Source organism: Schistocerca piceifrons, chromosome 2 (genome assembly GCF_021461385.2).
Source record: "Schistocerca piceifrons isolate TAMUIC-IGC-003096 chromosome 2, iqSchPice1.1, whole genome shotgun sequence".
Classification (NCBI taxonomy): Eukaryota; Metazoa; Arthropoda; class Insecta; order Orthoptera; family Acrididae; genus Schistocerca; species Schistocerca piceifrons.
In genome coordinates, this window is record NC_060139.1 from 196,006,644 (window position 1) to 196,022,915 (window position 16,272).

Here is a 16,272-nt window from a genome sequence, read left to right on the forward strand (position 1 = left end):
TTCAGAGTCTGGTTGGAGTCCAGGCAGGAGTACACATAACAACAAAACTGCAGCTCCTGAAGAAGATAGTTGGGTCTGCCGTCAACATATTGTGCATAAAATGAAAAACAACTATTGTGACTCGGCAGAACACACCACTAATATGATTATTGTTTCTAAATGGATCAAGATGCTCTGATGTCTAACTTCAAACAGTATCTTACCTGGATCCAGAACCTCCTGATTCCATTGTCATAAAAATATAAATGATGCAAGGAATATTCTTGGAGTGTAGGAACAGGAAAACCTCATTCTAGAAATTATTAAATTTATGTAGAGGCATAAAGGCAATTCAATATTTATCTTTAGTAGGCCCAACTCCCATTATAGCTGATACAGAATGCAAAAAACTACACACTACTCCTAACTTTCAAAACCATAGGCTCCTGCTTCAGGACAAGAAAAATGTGTTACAGAGAGTCGGGTGAATACACATCATCAGTTAGCATTGTGTCAGCATCAGTTCAAAGATTATTGGAGAGAATAAAACAAAGTAAAGTGCAATAAACAGAGAAATGGTGGTGGGCAGGAAGCAACACCGAGAAGTATAAATAAAATATATAAAAATAAAAACACTAATGGCACCAACAAAGAAAAGAGGGGGAAATAGTTAAAGTAGATCAAGTGTAGAAAGGTGACAGAGTGAAAAGACATAACAAACAACAAAAGTTATTTATATTTTCTTCTCCTCTAGGTTCCTCCCTTGTACACTTCTTGTTACACTGTAATTGTCCTCACTTGCCGATATTTATTTCTTCTGTTCCATGTTTACTTCTCACTCTATCACTCCCTTTCTCATGATTTACTTGAAGCTGACGTACCTTCTACACTCTGTGATGTCCTTTATTTCAATTTTGTAGTCTTTCATTCTCAGACAAGATGGATTCTTGGGAAACATGCACTCTGTCTCCCCCCCCCCCCCCCCCCTTTCAATGTTGACCAATAATTTTTCCTCCATGAATAATGAACCTGTGCAGGTTCTAAAGTTCAGTCTTCATTTGTATGTTGGGTCTGCTGAAGATAAGTACTGGGCAGCTTGTCAGTATCTCTGTGAATTAGTGAAGAATTCCTCAAATTGAGGCCTGAACTGACATCATCTGTGACTGTCCTAACTTCTGCAACATACAGCAGAGTCCCGCTAATCCGAACCCCGGTAATCCGAACTTTTGGTTAATTGAACATGAAAAATGTTAGTCTAAGTATGGAAAACTGTGTGGTAAACTGCTTTACATACACATTATTTTAATTTACACAGTACAGGAAACATGTATTAGAAAAATTGGCAAGAAAACATTAGGTTTAAACAATGCATAACAATGAAAGAAAAGCTGTCAAACTTACTAAAATACAGCAGACATTTTATCCCTACTTTTTAGATGACAAAAACTTATTGTTTTTTGGTGTAATGAAGACAGTCTGTTATATGATGCTTAGTTGTGCCATCATCTCATAAACATCCAATGAGCAGGTGTAGCAGTGGGCTGTTGCTCCCAATAACGTAGCGCTGTGTGGCACCAGCTCTCCTTTGTCGCTTTCAGGCTCATTGTCACACCCGTCACAGCAGTCCACTTCTTGCTGGTCTCGAGTAACAGCAGCAACTAAATCAGCGTCAGTAAGGTTCTCCACAGATGTCGCATCCACTGCCATTCACTCGTCTATGTCTCCTTCACTAGCTTCTTCACATCCAGGGATTATATCATTTGTAGCAGATTTTCCTCTTCATTTTCAACTAGGTTGTGCTGAAATTCAAGAGATGTCCACAGGTTTCTCCACTATTTTCCCAGAATATTTTCTGAAATATTCTGCCATGCCTCAGCGGCCCAATAAACAACATCCTTCACATTGGTCTTTTTTATTTTGTCCACTAAAGGAATGCTATCATCTTGGATCAGCATTCTTAAAAACTGTTTTCTGTAAACCAGTTTTAATGTTTGCAGTATGCCCTGGTCCATTGGCTGTAGAAGTGATGTAACATTCGGGGGCAAAACCTTCGCCAAAATTTCTCCATCACGTAATTCCTCAGTGCTGGGGTGGAATGGTGCATTATCAATCAAAAGGATTGCGCGGGGAGACAAATGATTTGCCTTAGAAAACCCTCGAACAGAGGGAACAAACTGGCCGTGAAACCAATCTTTGAACAGCTTACCATCCATGCATGCTTTTATCTAGTTGCGATAATATACGGGCAGGGATTTCGTGTTGCAGTTTTTAAAAGCTCTGGGCCTAGCAGCCGATCAGCATTAAAGGCAGCTTGTGATTACCAGCAGCATTGCTGCATGCTTATAAAGTCACACGATCTTTGCAATATTTTAAAACCAGGTGCATGGTCTTCTGCTTTTGATGACAGGCTTTTTGTTGGCAATGCCCTAAAATTAAGGCCAGTCCCATCAGCGTTATAAATTTGTTGGGGAGAATACTTTCACACTCTTATCATTTTTTCAAACTCACCCAAGTATTCCATCACTGCATCACAGTCAGAAGAAAGCTTCTCTCTAGTAATTGTTAGCTGACAGATTCCATGACGTTTTTTGAATCTGTCCAACCAACCTGTACTCGCACTCATCACCATTCATTAACCTGTTCAGGTAAACAGCCTTCTCCTGAACCAGTGCTCCACTCAAAGGAGTTCCCCCTTTCTCTTTCTTGCATAAAGCAAAGGAAAAGAGCTTCATCCACTTTATCGTACTGGAACTGTTTCAAAAGTCTGCTGAATTTCGAGCGTTTTTCCCGAAGACGTTTCACGGGATTGTTCAAGCTTTACTCAGTTCTTCTTCCAATCACAAATGGTTGCTTTACCAACACCCAGTTCTGTTGCCAATGTAGATACATTATCACCATTGTCTATCTGCTTCAAAGCATTCAGATTTTCTTTGAGAATTAACGTTGTATGTTTCCATTTAGTCATGATGAAAATACGTACACCACTACACCTGAATGAATACAATACAACTGTTAAGCATGCCAGTGATCGATAACTAACATAACCAAGCACTTTGCGAGCCAACTGGCAGTGCACTGATCTCAGAAACTTTGAAGGTCTCAACAATGCACAACAACAAGGGCAGGGAGTGAGGACAAGCCATTGTTCCCACACGTGTTCCCATTTGTTACCATGGTGTACCTACTTATTAGCTTGGTATACTTTATTTTAGAAAATTCGTCACCATAATTCCGGCTAATCCAAACAAATCGGTAATCCGAAAAAGGTCCGGTCCCAATTAGTTCGGATTAACGGGACTCTCCTGTACTTCTGAAACCATATGACAGTCCCAGACCATTGTCTCTACCTGTACAGTTGTTACCATTTTAAAACATGTTCATTCTCGAGCTTTTTACATACGAATGGACACAGAACTGTACATCTTCAGGACAGCCAGTATGAGTGCTCTCAAAAACACTCAACAGACAATAGTTCTGAAAGTTAGGATTAGTATTTTACCACTTTCAAGTATTCCTATTGGCGGTCCAAGAATTTTTCTTCCTGGAGGTATTACTGGATAGGCTACTCTACCTCCTTGTAATTTAACAGTTCTCTCAGTTGGATTTTCTTACTGATACAAACAATTTATTACCAAAAATATCAGTTATTGATAATATAATGTAAACGGATGGATAAAAATATCTACCCACCAAGCAGTGGCAGGGGAACACACACACAAAAGGATTTAACTTCCATAAAGTTTTGGAGCCAATGGCAGAAGAATTGAAGGGGAAGGAATAGGGGTAAAGGGAAAGGACTGGAGAGGTTTAGGGAAAGGGGTACAGTTTAGAAAAGTCACCCAGAACCCCGGAGACTTGGCGGACACACACACACACACACACACACACACACACACACACACACACACACACACACACACACACACACTCACACACTCTTTTAATTTATTATATGAGCTTTGACAAGCTTATGTTCAGTGTGGGTATCAGAGTACAACTAAAACAATGTAACAGCTCCTCATTTGATTAATACAGTTGTCATATACAATATACATTCCTCTTTGGATATTTTTGATCTTGTCTACTCTGAAGGGCCCTTTTAGTGCTTGTGTGGTGTTGGAAGCATGATGACATACTTGCTATGACATAATAGCATCTGCTAGTAAACTCCAACTGTCACACACAGCCTAAGGAGCACCTCTAGCAAATAACATTATAACACAAATATCTGCACTAACATAGGGTATCCTATGCAAAAATGTGAACCTGAGTGCTACTTGAGATATCCCTTTAGTAAAACAGTAGTAATTCATGTGGTTACTCATTGATATACGACGATGAGGGTACTTTCTGACTTTTGAGGGAAATATCCAAAATTTAACTATGCAAAAATTGTGTATTCTCACCCTTATCAACAGTGATGTGTTGATGTTCAGTCTTCCTTTCTTGTCTCACTGTAGAAATTATTAATTGATTGTCTTAGATAACTGTGGAATTTTGTGGTAAGAGTTGATAGCTGACCTATATGAAAGAAACATCCCTCCCCCCAATGGAGCTGCATACTTTCATTCATTGATACAGGCTCCGAGGGCCAATGTCTGGATTTGAAATTGTGTACTGCTAACAGTTTATACACTCCCTCTTAGCATCTTTCACTGATAATCTCAAGCAAGACAAAACAGGAATATTGTTCAAAGTCAATCAGTCGCAAGACACGCAAAAACACTAGACATCCAGCTTCCTCAGAAACAGATGGAATTCACTGAATTCAGTTATATTCTGCCAAGTTTGCCTCAGTCATTAAATGCCACCTCCAGCTAGCTATAGCAGTAGTGATCTGATATAAAGCATCTATCTACTGAACATGTGGATGTCCATGAAACTGCAACACGTACCTAGATGATCAGAAAATGATTAATTATAATGAATGCCTCCACATGATAAAGACACTTGGTCATTCATTTAAGCTTTCCATATTGAAAAAATAACTTCAATGATCACTCACTCTTGACATAATATTCACTATACTCTTGAAATGTCACTTCTACCACACAGGGCCAAGACTTGTGACCTATGCTTCACCTTCAGGAACTGCAAGCAGAGTCCCTCAGTTTTATGAGTTCCAAGCTGCTCCATGAAATTGTTCCAAGCTGTTCCAAGAAATTGTTGGATCATCTAGGCCTTTCTGCCAATCTAAGGAGGAGAAATGCACGCATTTCATTGGCCAATTCATATGCAATCTTTCCTTTGACATGTCATCAGTGATGTTGTTCTCCCTGAAACTGTGTTTTATTTTGGGATTTAGATTGCAGTTGTAGGGCGGGAAGCAGACTACTTCATGGCCTCTGCTCTCAGCTGTTTTATCCACTACATAAACTTTCATGGCTGGTTTGTTTCCCTTTAATTTAGATAATTGTTTGGCTTTCCTTATTGAGTTGCTGCAGTTTGTCTATCTTGAACCACTCTAACAACGTAGTCCTGAAATTGTATTTATTAGGCATTTTGTTGAACTTCTCACTGTGATGCGGTGCATTATCCATACATCACCTAATTGGGTGGAATATTACGAACCACCATATCTGCAACCTCCCCATCCCCTCCCGTCGACATCTGCTAGTTTCATCAACTTCAAGATGTTCGCAAGTTAGTAGAAACAGTTACTTGCATGAAATTTCCTGACAAATTAAAACTGTATGCCAGACCAGGTTCACAAGTCTGAGTCCTGGTTCGGCAAGCAATTTCAATTTGTCACGAAGTTTCTGATCAGCGCACACTCCACTACAGAGTTGCAGCATGTTGCTGCAGGTACCTATCAAATTTAGTTCATGTAAATTTTTCTCAAATTTACAAAAGTTGTTTGTGTTCAGTACCAGTGTGAGAATATCAGTATCGAAAAGGAGAATGGGACAAAGACAGATGGGTTGAAACAAATGCGCAATTGCAGTTGACACCGCCAGTCAAACAAGTGCCAAATGAGTTTACCAATCAATTTGTTTTAGCAGAAGGGAAGGTAGAATGGCAGTACAGATGCCTTTAAATTTTAGCTGATTTTTTTAATGTTACTGTAAACATAAATGCATTACAGTTGTGATAAAAATAGTAAACACTGCTTGCAAAAATTGAAAATTAAAATGCAGTCTCTTGGTGAGATACCACACTGCATTTTTGTTACCTGTTATCGAACATTTGATTATACAATAGACAAGAGATGTTCAAAATGTGCATATGACATCCTCAAAGTTTTTAATCTAAGTCCTCTGAATTTAGTTAATGGAATATTATGGGGTGGTTTGAAAAGTTCTCCGAATCACCACGAGAGGTCAGTGCTAGCGCAATGAGTTGTTCACATGATATTCATTGGACTGTTGCCTGTAAACACGTGCCACGTTAATGCTCTTGCAAGAGAGCTGTAGCAGTGATGTGGCTCTGTTGCTGTTCCGTCATAGTGATTTGCAAAGATGGAAAAAGTGAAGATTTGAGCATTGATTAAGTACTTCATGAAGAAAGACATGAAAGCAATGGACATTGATGCCAATTTCCTGAATACACTGGGGGACAACTCTGTTCCTTCATATTCAACTGTTGCCAAGTGGACAAATTGTTATATCCTAGCCAGTAATGCCACCCGAGCCCGCTGCCAAAAGGTTGGCAGCATCAAAGTCCGGACGCCGTCCGCATAAGCAGCGCCAATGAGACAGCAAATCGCCGCAAGTCTGCGCGCGCCACCGCTGGCTTCTGGTTCTTAAGCGCTGGAGTCGCGAGCGCTAGGACAGTTCTGTATTCGCCGCTCAGTTGTGTACTCGCCACCGAATTGTGTACTTGCTAGTCAGTTGTGTGTTCATCGCAGCAGAGTTGTTGTTTGTCGTCAGCCGACGCTGACCTATCCGCTCCGACTCGAACTAGACAGATCTCTGTAGACACGGAGTTCACTATTGTGTTTCTGTATCTTCGTCAATAAAGATAAGTACCGACTTTTATTTAATCAGAGTGTTTGGGTTTTCATCTTTCTGTTCACTGTTCCAGCGGACCGGTCGGCCTGCTATTAAAAGCGTGGCGGTGACTTCGTAAGCTGTTTCTACAGCGAATTGTTTGTCGCTACGAACGCCGCCACAAAACAAATGAATTAAAATTCGGCTGGGAGAGCTTTGATGATGATCTGCGCAGCAATCGGCCAAGATGTGTCACTACTCCAGAAATCATTGCAAAAGTGTACAAAGAGGATCACCAATGGAAAGTGTGTGAAATTGCTCACGATTGCCAGAGGTCATCTGAAAGGGTATATCACATTTTAACTGAAGAATTAGAAACGAAAAAATCATCTGCAAGATGGGTGTTGCTGGTTCAAAAACGCATGAGAATGGACATATCGGAACAATGTTTGGCCCGTTTTAGGAGAAACAAACAAGATTTTTTGTGCCAGTTTGTGACCACAGATGAAACTTGGGTGCACTGCTATACCCCAGAGACAAAACAACAGTCAAAGGATTGTCTGCCACCAAAGAAAGCAAAGACAATTCCTTTGGCGGGAAAGGTCATGGCATCAGTGTTTTGGGATTCGAAGGGGTTTCTGTTTGTAGATTATCTCCCCACTTGGCAAACAATTACTGGAGAATACTATGCTAACCTCCTGGACAAATTGCAACAAAAGATATATGAAGAAAGGCCAGGTTTTGCAAGGAAGAAAGTCATCTACCATCACGACAATGCGCGCCCGCACACGTGCCGTCGCCATGGCAAAATTACATGAACGAAGGTCTGAATTGTTGCCACACCCGCTTATTCACCTGATATTGCTCAATCAGACTTCCATCCTTTCCCAAAACTGAAAATTTTTCTTGGTGGACGAAGATTCACTTCAAACGATGAATTGATAGCCAGAGTTGACAACTATTTTGCAAGCCTGGAGGAAACTCGTTTTCAAGATGGTATCAAGGCACTGGAACATTGTTGGACCAAGTGCTTAATCTACAAGAAGATTACATTGAAAAATAAAAAAAGTGTCTGCGATGTAAATAGTTTTTTTCTATTCTATTCCAAGAACTTTTCAAACCACCCTCGTATTTCTTGGTAACATCAGTATGTACTACCCTAACATTTTTTTTTTATTTTTGTGTTATGCCACAATTTTTATTCATTAATAAAAATGAAACAACACTTTTGACTGCTTGGGCTTTAAAAATAACTGCACTTCTGCAACAAGTACTTGCAGCAAGTTCCTGAAACAAACTTGCCCCAGTGACTTGAAGAAGTAAACTTGAGTAAGTTTTTGTCCTAATGTAAACACCTCAGCAAGTGCTTACAGAAGTTATTTGTTAGTGTACACAAGCCTTTTTTAATACTTTGCGTCTGGGGGCAGCTTGATGTTGGCAGTGCTTGCAGCGAATGAATATCCTACAGGTAGTGCTGATTTTCTCCACTTCTGGTAGCACTTGTAAGATTCCCCCCCCCCCCCCCCCCCCCCCCCCCCCCTCATGTATTGTGATCACGAAATGTTTTTCATGCACTTTGGATGACTTTTTAGGTTTTGGGTTCTGCTATAATTCTTGTAATGCTGTCAGTACAATTTTACTGCATTTAATAAGATTATTTCTGTCTGTATCATTCTTAGTTACCATAGGACCACTTTCCATTTATTTGAGATATATGTTCTTTAGTAAACATTAGTCAACATCATTCTTTGCATATACATCAGATAGAGACATTAGGATAGAACCCTTTTTATTAATTATTCATTATCTTTTATTTAATATGTCTATTTATTTTATAAATTCACATTATAACCAACGCATGGACTATTTGACTGCAGGATCACAACTACAAATTATTATTTGTAGCAAGTTAGCTGCTGGGCATGAAAGCAGATTTGTGGGACTCAATTATTGAGCTATTCTTTTTAAACAGAGCCATACATAGCTCAGTTACTAAAGTATAAGTAACCACAGGTAAAGTCGCAATTGGTTTGCTTGTGTGGGATGCCATGTAGAAAAACTACTACTCAGCATGATACCCATTACTTAAATTTGCATGCTGCTGCCACCCAGGACCTCTCCCACAAGTGCTAGAAGTTAGTAATCCTTAAGCTAGACAAACAGGCTCTGATCACATCCTACTCAGTAAAGTTAGACACATTCTCTCCAACTTTGGTGCCCACGATAACCAGGAGGACAAGTTCACGGATGCAGTCAGCAATGGTATGTTACAATTTAAATGACCAAAGGTATTCAGGACTTGGCATTATGTAACACATGACTGCACATTTTGAAAGAATTATTCCAGGACAAGTAACAGTAAACTTGTTGTATTTGTTGACGAGCTGGATTCAGGCAGTGAGCTGGAAGGAAAACATCAACTGCATGGATCTTTAGATATTCCTCATAAAAAATTAATTGGTATATGGCTCTAGTGTATTTCAGTTATAAATAAATGCACTTACATTAAACTGTCTTTTATAGTACCTTCAGTATACACTTTTCAGATTTTCTTTCAAAAAGGCAATGTTTGTTTGTATCTGCATATATCCTGAATTGATCTTGAACTGAATTATTTCTAGATATGCATCTGCACCAGGACACAGTGACAATTGTTCAGTTTCTACTTGCCACACTGGAGAAGTGCCCTCGAAGCCAGCATCAGGCGGCTGTTCCAAAGGAGCAGCTAGTGTGAAAGCAGCACAAGGAGAGCTTAATCTATTAATGACACAGTTATTAGGAAACAGAACAGCTTTTGACTGCAACTCAACAAAAGACCTAATACACATAACTTTATTTGGTACAGAGGTGAACGAAAGGTAAGTAACGCATGTGTGCATCTACAACGAAATTTAAACACAGCAAGCAACTGTGTGGTGTTTGTCAAAAGGTACACCATAATAATATACGACTCTTCTCTCTCTCTCCCCCCCCTCCCCCCCCCCCTCTCTCTCTCTTTCCCCACCTCTCCCATTTGTGATCTGTGTGTGAGAAGCAGAAAAGAACAAATGTTTTTGCACTATAGTTGAGATTTCTCTGACTTTATTCTCATGGTCATGTTGTGAGACATGTGTAGGAAGACTGATGAGCAGTTTTACTAGGGTTTCCTTAGCTACTTCCCACTGCAATTTTTTCCTTACAACTCTGTATCAGCAGACCATTAATTTTGACAACTGTAAACACACAACACCTGATGTAGCTCAAAACATTGTGAGGAACAGTCAGAGAAGCTAGCAGCACTAGCGTGTTACATTATGTTCAAGGATAGAAAGTGTCATAAGAAATAAAAACAAAAAGCAGTGCAGTGGATATTCAGTGATAGAAAAAGAGAAAATAAGAGCAATTAATAATACTGTGTTCATTTATCAAGGAAAAGCAGGCAGAGTTATAGTATCATGTAATTCCATGTATTATTTTTGGTCAGATTAAGCAAATATTTTTCCATTTTCATCTAGACTAAGAAAATAAATTCTAAAGAAAGGATGATTTTCTGAATGAAAGGAGCTGACCTAGTGTATTTGGTGCTTTATATGGAAATTTTGTTTTGCCCAATCATTCTGTCATCATTGGAAGAGATTTTAACCATCCAACAATAAACTGGGAAAAATTACAGTTTTGTAAGTGGTGGGCATGATAATATGTTCTGTGATACATTACTAAATCTTTTCTCTGAGAGCCACCTAGGACAGATTGTTTGGAATATTGAAATATATTAAATCTAATAACAACAAATAGATCTGGTCTCTTTGAGGATGTTCACAGAGAAACTGGTATCAGTGACATGGGGCAATTGTAGCAACAGTGATTACCAAAGTATGGAGGGCAATTAAAAAAAGTAGAAGGGTTTATATTTTCAGCAAACTAGATAAAAAGGTAGAAGGGGATATCTCAATAAGGAACTTGAAACATTTATCTGTACAAGAAATGTGGCTCAGGTTTAGAAGAATAGTTGACTATGCACTTGATAGATATGTAACTAATAGAACAGTTCATGATGTACATTTGTATACATTCACTGTAAAGAAACTCCTAAAGAAGTAAAGTCTACTGCATAATATGTGTAAAACAAAGCAAAGGGCTAGAACAGGGAGATGTTGAATGTAAATCTTCTAGCTGTGAGCTGGGCAGTGTGTGAAGCATTCAGTGACTACCATAACAGAATATTACTGAAGGATGTCACAAACCCAAAGCGATTCTGACCATAAGTAAAGATACCAAAGTTAGTGTGCAGACACTCATGGGCGAGACAGGGACTGAAAGAGGGCATCAAAGCAGGAACATTGAACTCTGTTTTCAAATCCTCCTCTACAAATGAAAAATTCAGGGATACTGCTCTAATTCAGTTCTTGCACCATTGCAAAGATGAGTGATATACATATTAGTGTCAGTGGTATTGAGAAGCAACAGAAATCATCAAAATTGAACACAGCTCCAGATCCCGACAGAATCCTCAGAAGATTCTACACTGTATTTTCTACTGAGTTAGCCTCTCATTTATCTCTTGAACAGGAAACCATGCCAAGTACTCTGAGAGTAACGATGACAATCTCCCCCTTGCAGCCTCACTTTTGTCCCTCATATTTTCCACTTGTTCAGGCTACTCAGAGATGATAACACTATTGATGACTTCTAAGAACTGAGACTGCAACCACAAATCAACTCTGCTGCTGGTTAAAAAGATTAATGAATCAATGGAATAAGTGCCTCAATGTACAGCAAGTGTAATTACATTTTTTCCCCACAGATAGTTATTTGTACATTTGCACATTCCATAATTCTGATCTCTCAGTATGATATAATGTTTGATGATAACTGAAATAAATGTCTGACGATTACTGTGAGTACCGTTGTGACTATTATTTCTATAGTTCACATTTTGGCATACCTCTTTATGACAATGGGAAGATTTCTGAGAATTGCTGCAGTAATATGTTGAAAGATAAAGCTCCAGTTAAAACTGTTACTTTAAGTGTGCTTTGTGTACAGAAGCCAAGTGCATAAAGATCTGAAGTGGGGAAAAGCAGAATTAACAAAGTCAGCTTCATTTTTTTAAGCATATAAACTAAATGAAAGATTCATTACAAGTAAGATTTCACAACTCCAGTGTTATATAGTCTGTTCACAAGAAAAAGAATGAATTCTGGGGGTTGTGCAGGGAGAGGAGGAAGCATGCTCCACCCACTGATTTCCAACATATTGGCTGCAGATAGGGTGAGAGCCAGTGCAGGGGGGACCAAGCAATGCTTGAGTCACACAGTACTGGCACTACACTTGTGATCAAGTATCAGTTTATGCTCCAAGTGGCACTGACAGTGCCTTCTGTTGGCCATTGTACCAGCTATCAACTGCTATGTATTGTGCAGCAGTGAAAGTAAAACCTGAAACAGGCATAACAAAAGCTTAAAGGATTTGTGAAATCGAAATTGATGGTTTCATGCTGAATAATGGTGACAAAGAGAAAGGTCCAGATTTTGAACATTTATTAAAAATGAATGCTGAATTGCAAGTAAACATAAGTCACTCAGCATCAGTCTCATTATATTCGCCATTGGTTTATGAGTCATTATTACTGACACTACTGCCTGATTTATCTGTATCGATAAAGATTTCGTCTACTGCTCCTGTGTACTTCAATGTTCCATCTCACTGAGTGGGAGAGATTGTGGACAACTCTTTTTTTTGCTCTCCTGCTTGCAACATTCAGGGACAGTGTTAATTATTTCTCTTGCTGCATACCATAAAGTACTAACGATTACTCTTCTCCGAGGAGTGGATAGTGTATCTGGTGCTGCCCGTGATGGACCAGGAACCATTTCATCACTTGTCAACAGATGTATTAATTTGCAACACAGCACAAAAACCATTTCACAATGGCTGCATACACAAGGTTTCATATTAAATTGCTGAGATTGGCTGTGGCTGGACACACAGCATAAGTAAGCAAATTTATCTGACTTAAGCCAATTCACAACTAGGGAGTCCTTTGTGAGCAGACTATAATTATATAGCAATATAATTCAGATTGTAGATTAGAAAGAGTTGCCATTATTTTCATAAATGCTTTTGTTTAGCTGTAAATTCCAAACTCCTGGTGTGCAGTACCTTTCTTTTTCAGAGAGGAAGACGTTCAGTTGAGCATAAAAAAAGAAATAAAGATAGATGCACGGAGACAGTCCAACTTTGCTGAATTGGATGCTGTTTCCAGAGAAATGACAGTTGATGATAACTGTGAAGAAACTCCTGGGGATTTACTTGAACTTCTTGACAGTCTGAACTGAAAGCTGTTTTTTGTATTGATAACATTCTGCAAGAAATTTATGTCCAGAGTATTAAGAAAGAAGAATAGAAAATGTTAATGAAAAACCAGTTAAATATATTTTTCCTTGTGCCTCAGAAGAAAAATAGGCGTGAAAAGAAGTCTAAACAGAAGCAGGCATTTGTTTGTTTCCAATCTTCTTTAGTGTAATCTTTCATAAATATAAGTCATAATATAGTTAACACTCCTAAATTTCTTTGAATACCTCTCAGGACAGAAACTTTGATATAAGGCTTGTGTTAAGGGGTAGCACACTGATTTACTATTGCTTGAACATTCATTTGTTGTCCAGTGCACACAATAAAAATTAATTTAAGCACTAAATGTGAGTTTATATGGACTATACTTTAGGATGATGTGTGTTTATGATAGTATTACTGCAATATATGACGATATTATGGTACGTGCTTGCAGTATTGCTAATGGAGTGGGCTATTGCTGAGGTGTTGCCCACAAGGTGTGGAGAACATTTTTGTATGGCCATGCCATACCTGCCATTGCCCTTCTCTAAAAATGCTTCCCTCTTGTTATCAGGCATCTTTCCTCTTTCTCATGATGAAGTGCTGAAGTGTATAATAATGTAATCTTAACTATGAAACAATATTTCACTGCAGTTCAAAAGTTGGTGAACATAAACAGAGGCACTTGATTGGTTTGTTGTCTGCAGGAAACTGGAAGTGGACACATGAGACAACCATCAATCTCACAAATGTGATACTTCGATCATCAGAACTATGGATCATAGAAAATAATATACATACAGGATATTCTGACTGCTACTGTTATATCAGAATATCTGCAGCAGTGAGCCGTTTGTCTGCATAGGTTCTGAAGACTTCAAAATTACGTGTTAGTTTCACAGTGTAAGTTTCCCCATTCATGTGCAGCAACTTGGCAACTTTTTCCTATTTCTATTTTTTATTGTCTCTTACCACATTAAATAACTTGGTTGTAAATTACTGCATTTACGAAATTCTGGTAAGCCACAATGAAATTGCAATGTTGATTATTATTTAAAACTTATCTTAATGAATTTGTTGAGGGTGGTGGTGGTATGTAGAGGACACTTGACAGCAAGGTCATCATTGTGAATTCCTTGAGCCCTTCTACCAAAGCATTACAAACTTCTGGGAACTGGAGGGACATTGGTGAGAAAAGCAAATGCCTGTATGAATCACAAGTAGCCAAAAACTGAAACGTGATCATCAGTCTGGTTGCAGCTGATATACAGTCTCTCTCACATTGGTATTGGCCTTATCAATTCTCAGATGAACTGCATTTATGATCTATCCTAAAGAGCATTTCTATATTCCAGTGAAATTGTGGAAAAGGTATATATCTAACAGCAGTTTAAAGTGTGGGGAGCAGTTCACTCACTAATGAGAGAGAGAGAGAGAGAGAGAGAGAGAGAGAGAGAGAGAGAGATTTATTTTTCTTGCTAACAGATTTCCTTTGTGGAATGCAAAAGCAGGGGAGCCACAGTCACTTCCAATAGTGGGTTGGGGTTTCTCTGCCCAGGGACTGGGTGGGTGTTTGTGTTGCCCTCATCATTTCATCATCATCGTCTTCTTCTTCTTCATCATCATCACTCATGACAGTGGCTAGATTGGACTGCGTAAATATTGGGACTTTGTATGGTCGCTGGTGACTGCATGGTTGTGCACCTCACAAACCGAACATCACCACCACCACTTCCACTTCTTCAGTTTCATTCATCTTGTGGCCATACTGTGACCCGTGTAAAACATTTCTGGCCCAGAAATTGCTGGTGTGTTGCTGCAGTATTGTGAGCAGTTTGAAATTTCAATGGCCTATGCAAACATTCAAGTATATTAATAGAAATAATTAACAGAAGATCCATGTGTACTTAATATCAAACATTAATTAACTTGGATAACTGTAAATCTTTGCTATAACAATGTTTATAATGAGCAAGACTAAATTAATACAAAATTTAGAACCTATTTCTGCCCAACATGCTTGATGCATTAAACTAATGTGGAAAATGCCCATTTGTAAAACAGTATATAATTTTTATTGTGATTATTGTTAGCAATGGGAAATCTTTATTGTACAAATGTAACTTCTTGCCTCTACATTCTCATGAAATGGTTCCCAAAGAGAGTTTTGAAAAGTATGTTATTTGGACTGTAATACATAAAAAGGTTTTTAAAAAATAATCCAGTCATTTTCTACAAAAAGTTACAAATGAGCAAAAGTTATAAAAAGAATCCATTTTCTAAAGTTTGTTGCCATCAAACAAGCATTTAGATAGTTGAATAATACACGGAGGGAATGTAACTGAGATCTCGATTGCTATAACGCACAAAGATAGAGAAATAATTTTAGGTTTTATTTGTGAAAGAAACAGTGTTAATAAAGGTTTTATAAAAGCTGCTTGGAAAGTTTCGGCAGAATGTAATTTAGGACTAAAGGTAGCCTGTAAACAACTCAGTGCCTCTCCTTTGTGGTGAGTTGTTACCTTTACTCCTAAATTATATAACTGAGGTTTTGTAATTTCTCAGGTTTTCCCTGTGTTGTACTTGGCTGATGCTCCATATGGGTAGCCTGGTGACAAGTGTATTTTTTCAAAATATTTCATTGTCATGTAGCACCTGATGATGGTGGTGAAGTACTCTGGTAGAAATATTTTACCAGCAAGACGCTAATTCCTGGCTACACACTTGAGAAATACATAAACTTAAGTTTCACATTTTTAAAACTGCAGACCCTGTCTGACTAATTGCACACACTATCAGTAATTTTCACCACTTGCTCTCTTTACCATTTGGTGACAAAGAATATTTTGGAAACAGTAGAAAACTATCAGAGCATAACAGAACTGCACAAACAGTTTATCACAATTCATTATACATTATGAACAGAAGTAATTACTTTTAACTTTTTCCAAGTAATAAAAGTAATCTGGATATCCTTGTTTCATATTTGTGCAATAGCTTGGTGTATACCTAGGGGAATGATAAAGCAGAAGTCACATACAGTAAACAG

The 16,272-nt window shown here is 38.5% G+C and overlaps 1 protein-coding gene across 1 annotated transcript in view; it reads left to right on the plus strand.

The window, feature by feature from the left end:
• Positions 1-15,627, plus strand: part of LOC124777696 (protein OSCP1) — a 64,682-nt gene extending 49,055 nt beyond the window's left edge. Inside the window, exons 5-6 of the mRNA XM_047253176.1 lie at positions 9,530-9,766; positions 13,063-15,627. Of these exons, the coding sequence (XP_047109132.1) occupies positions 9,530-9,766; positions 13,063-13,225 (400 nt within the window). The 3' untranslated portion in view covers positions 13,226-15,627. The remainder of the gene's footprint in view (positions 1-9,529; positions 9,767-13,062) is intronic.
• Positions 15,628-16,272: the final 645 nt, after the last annotated feature.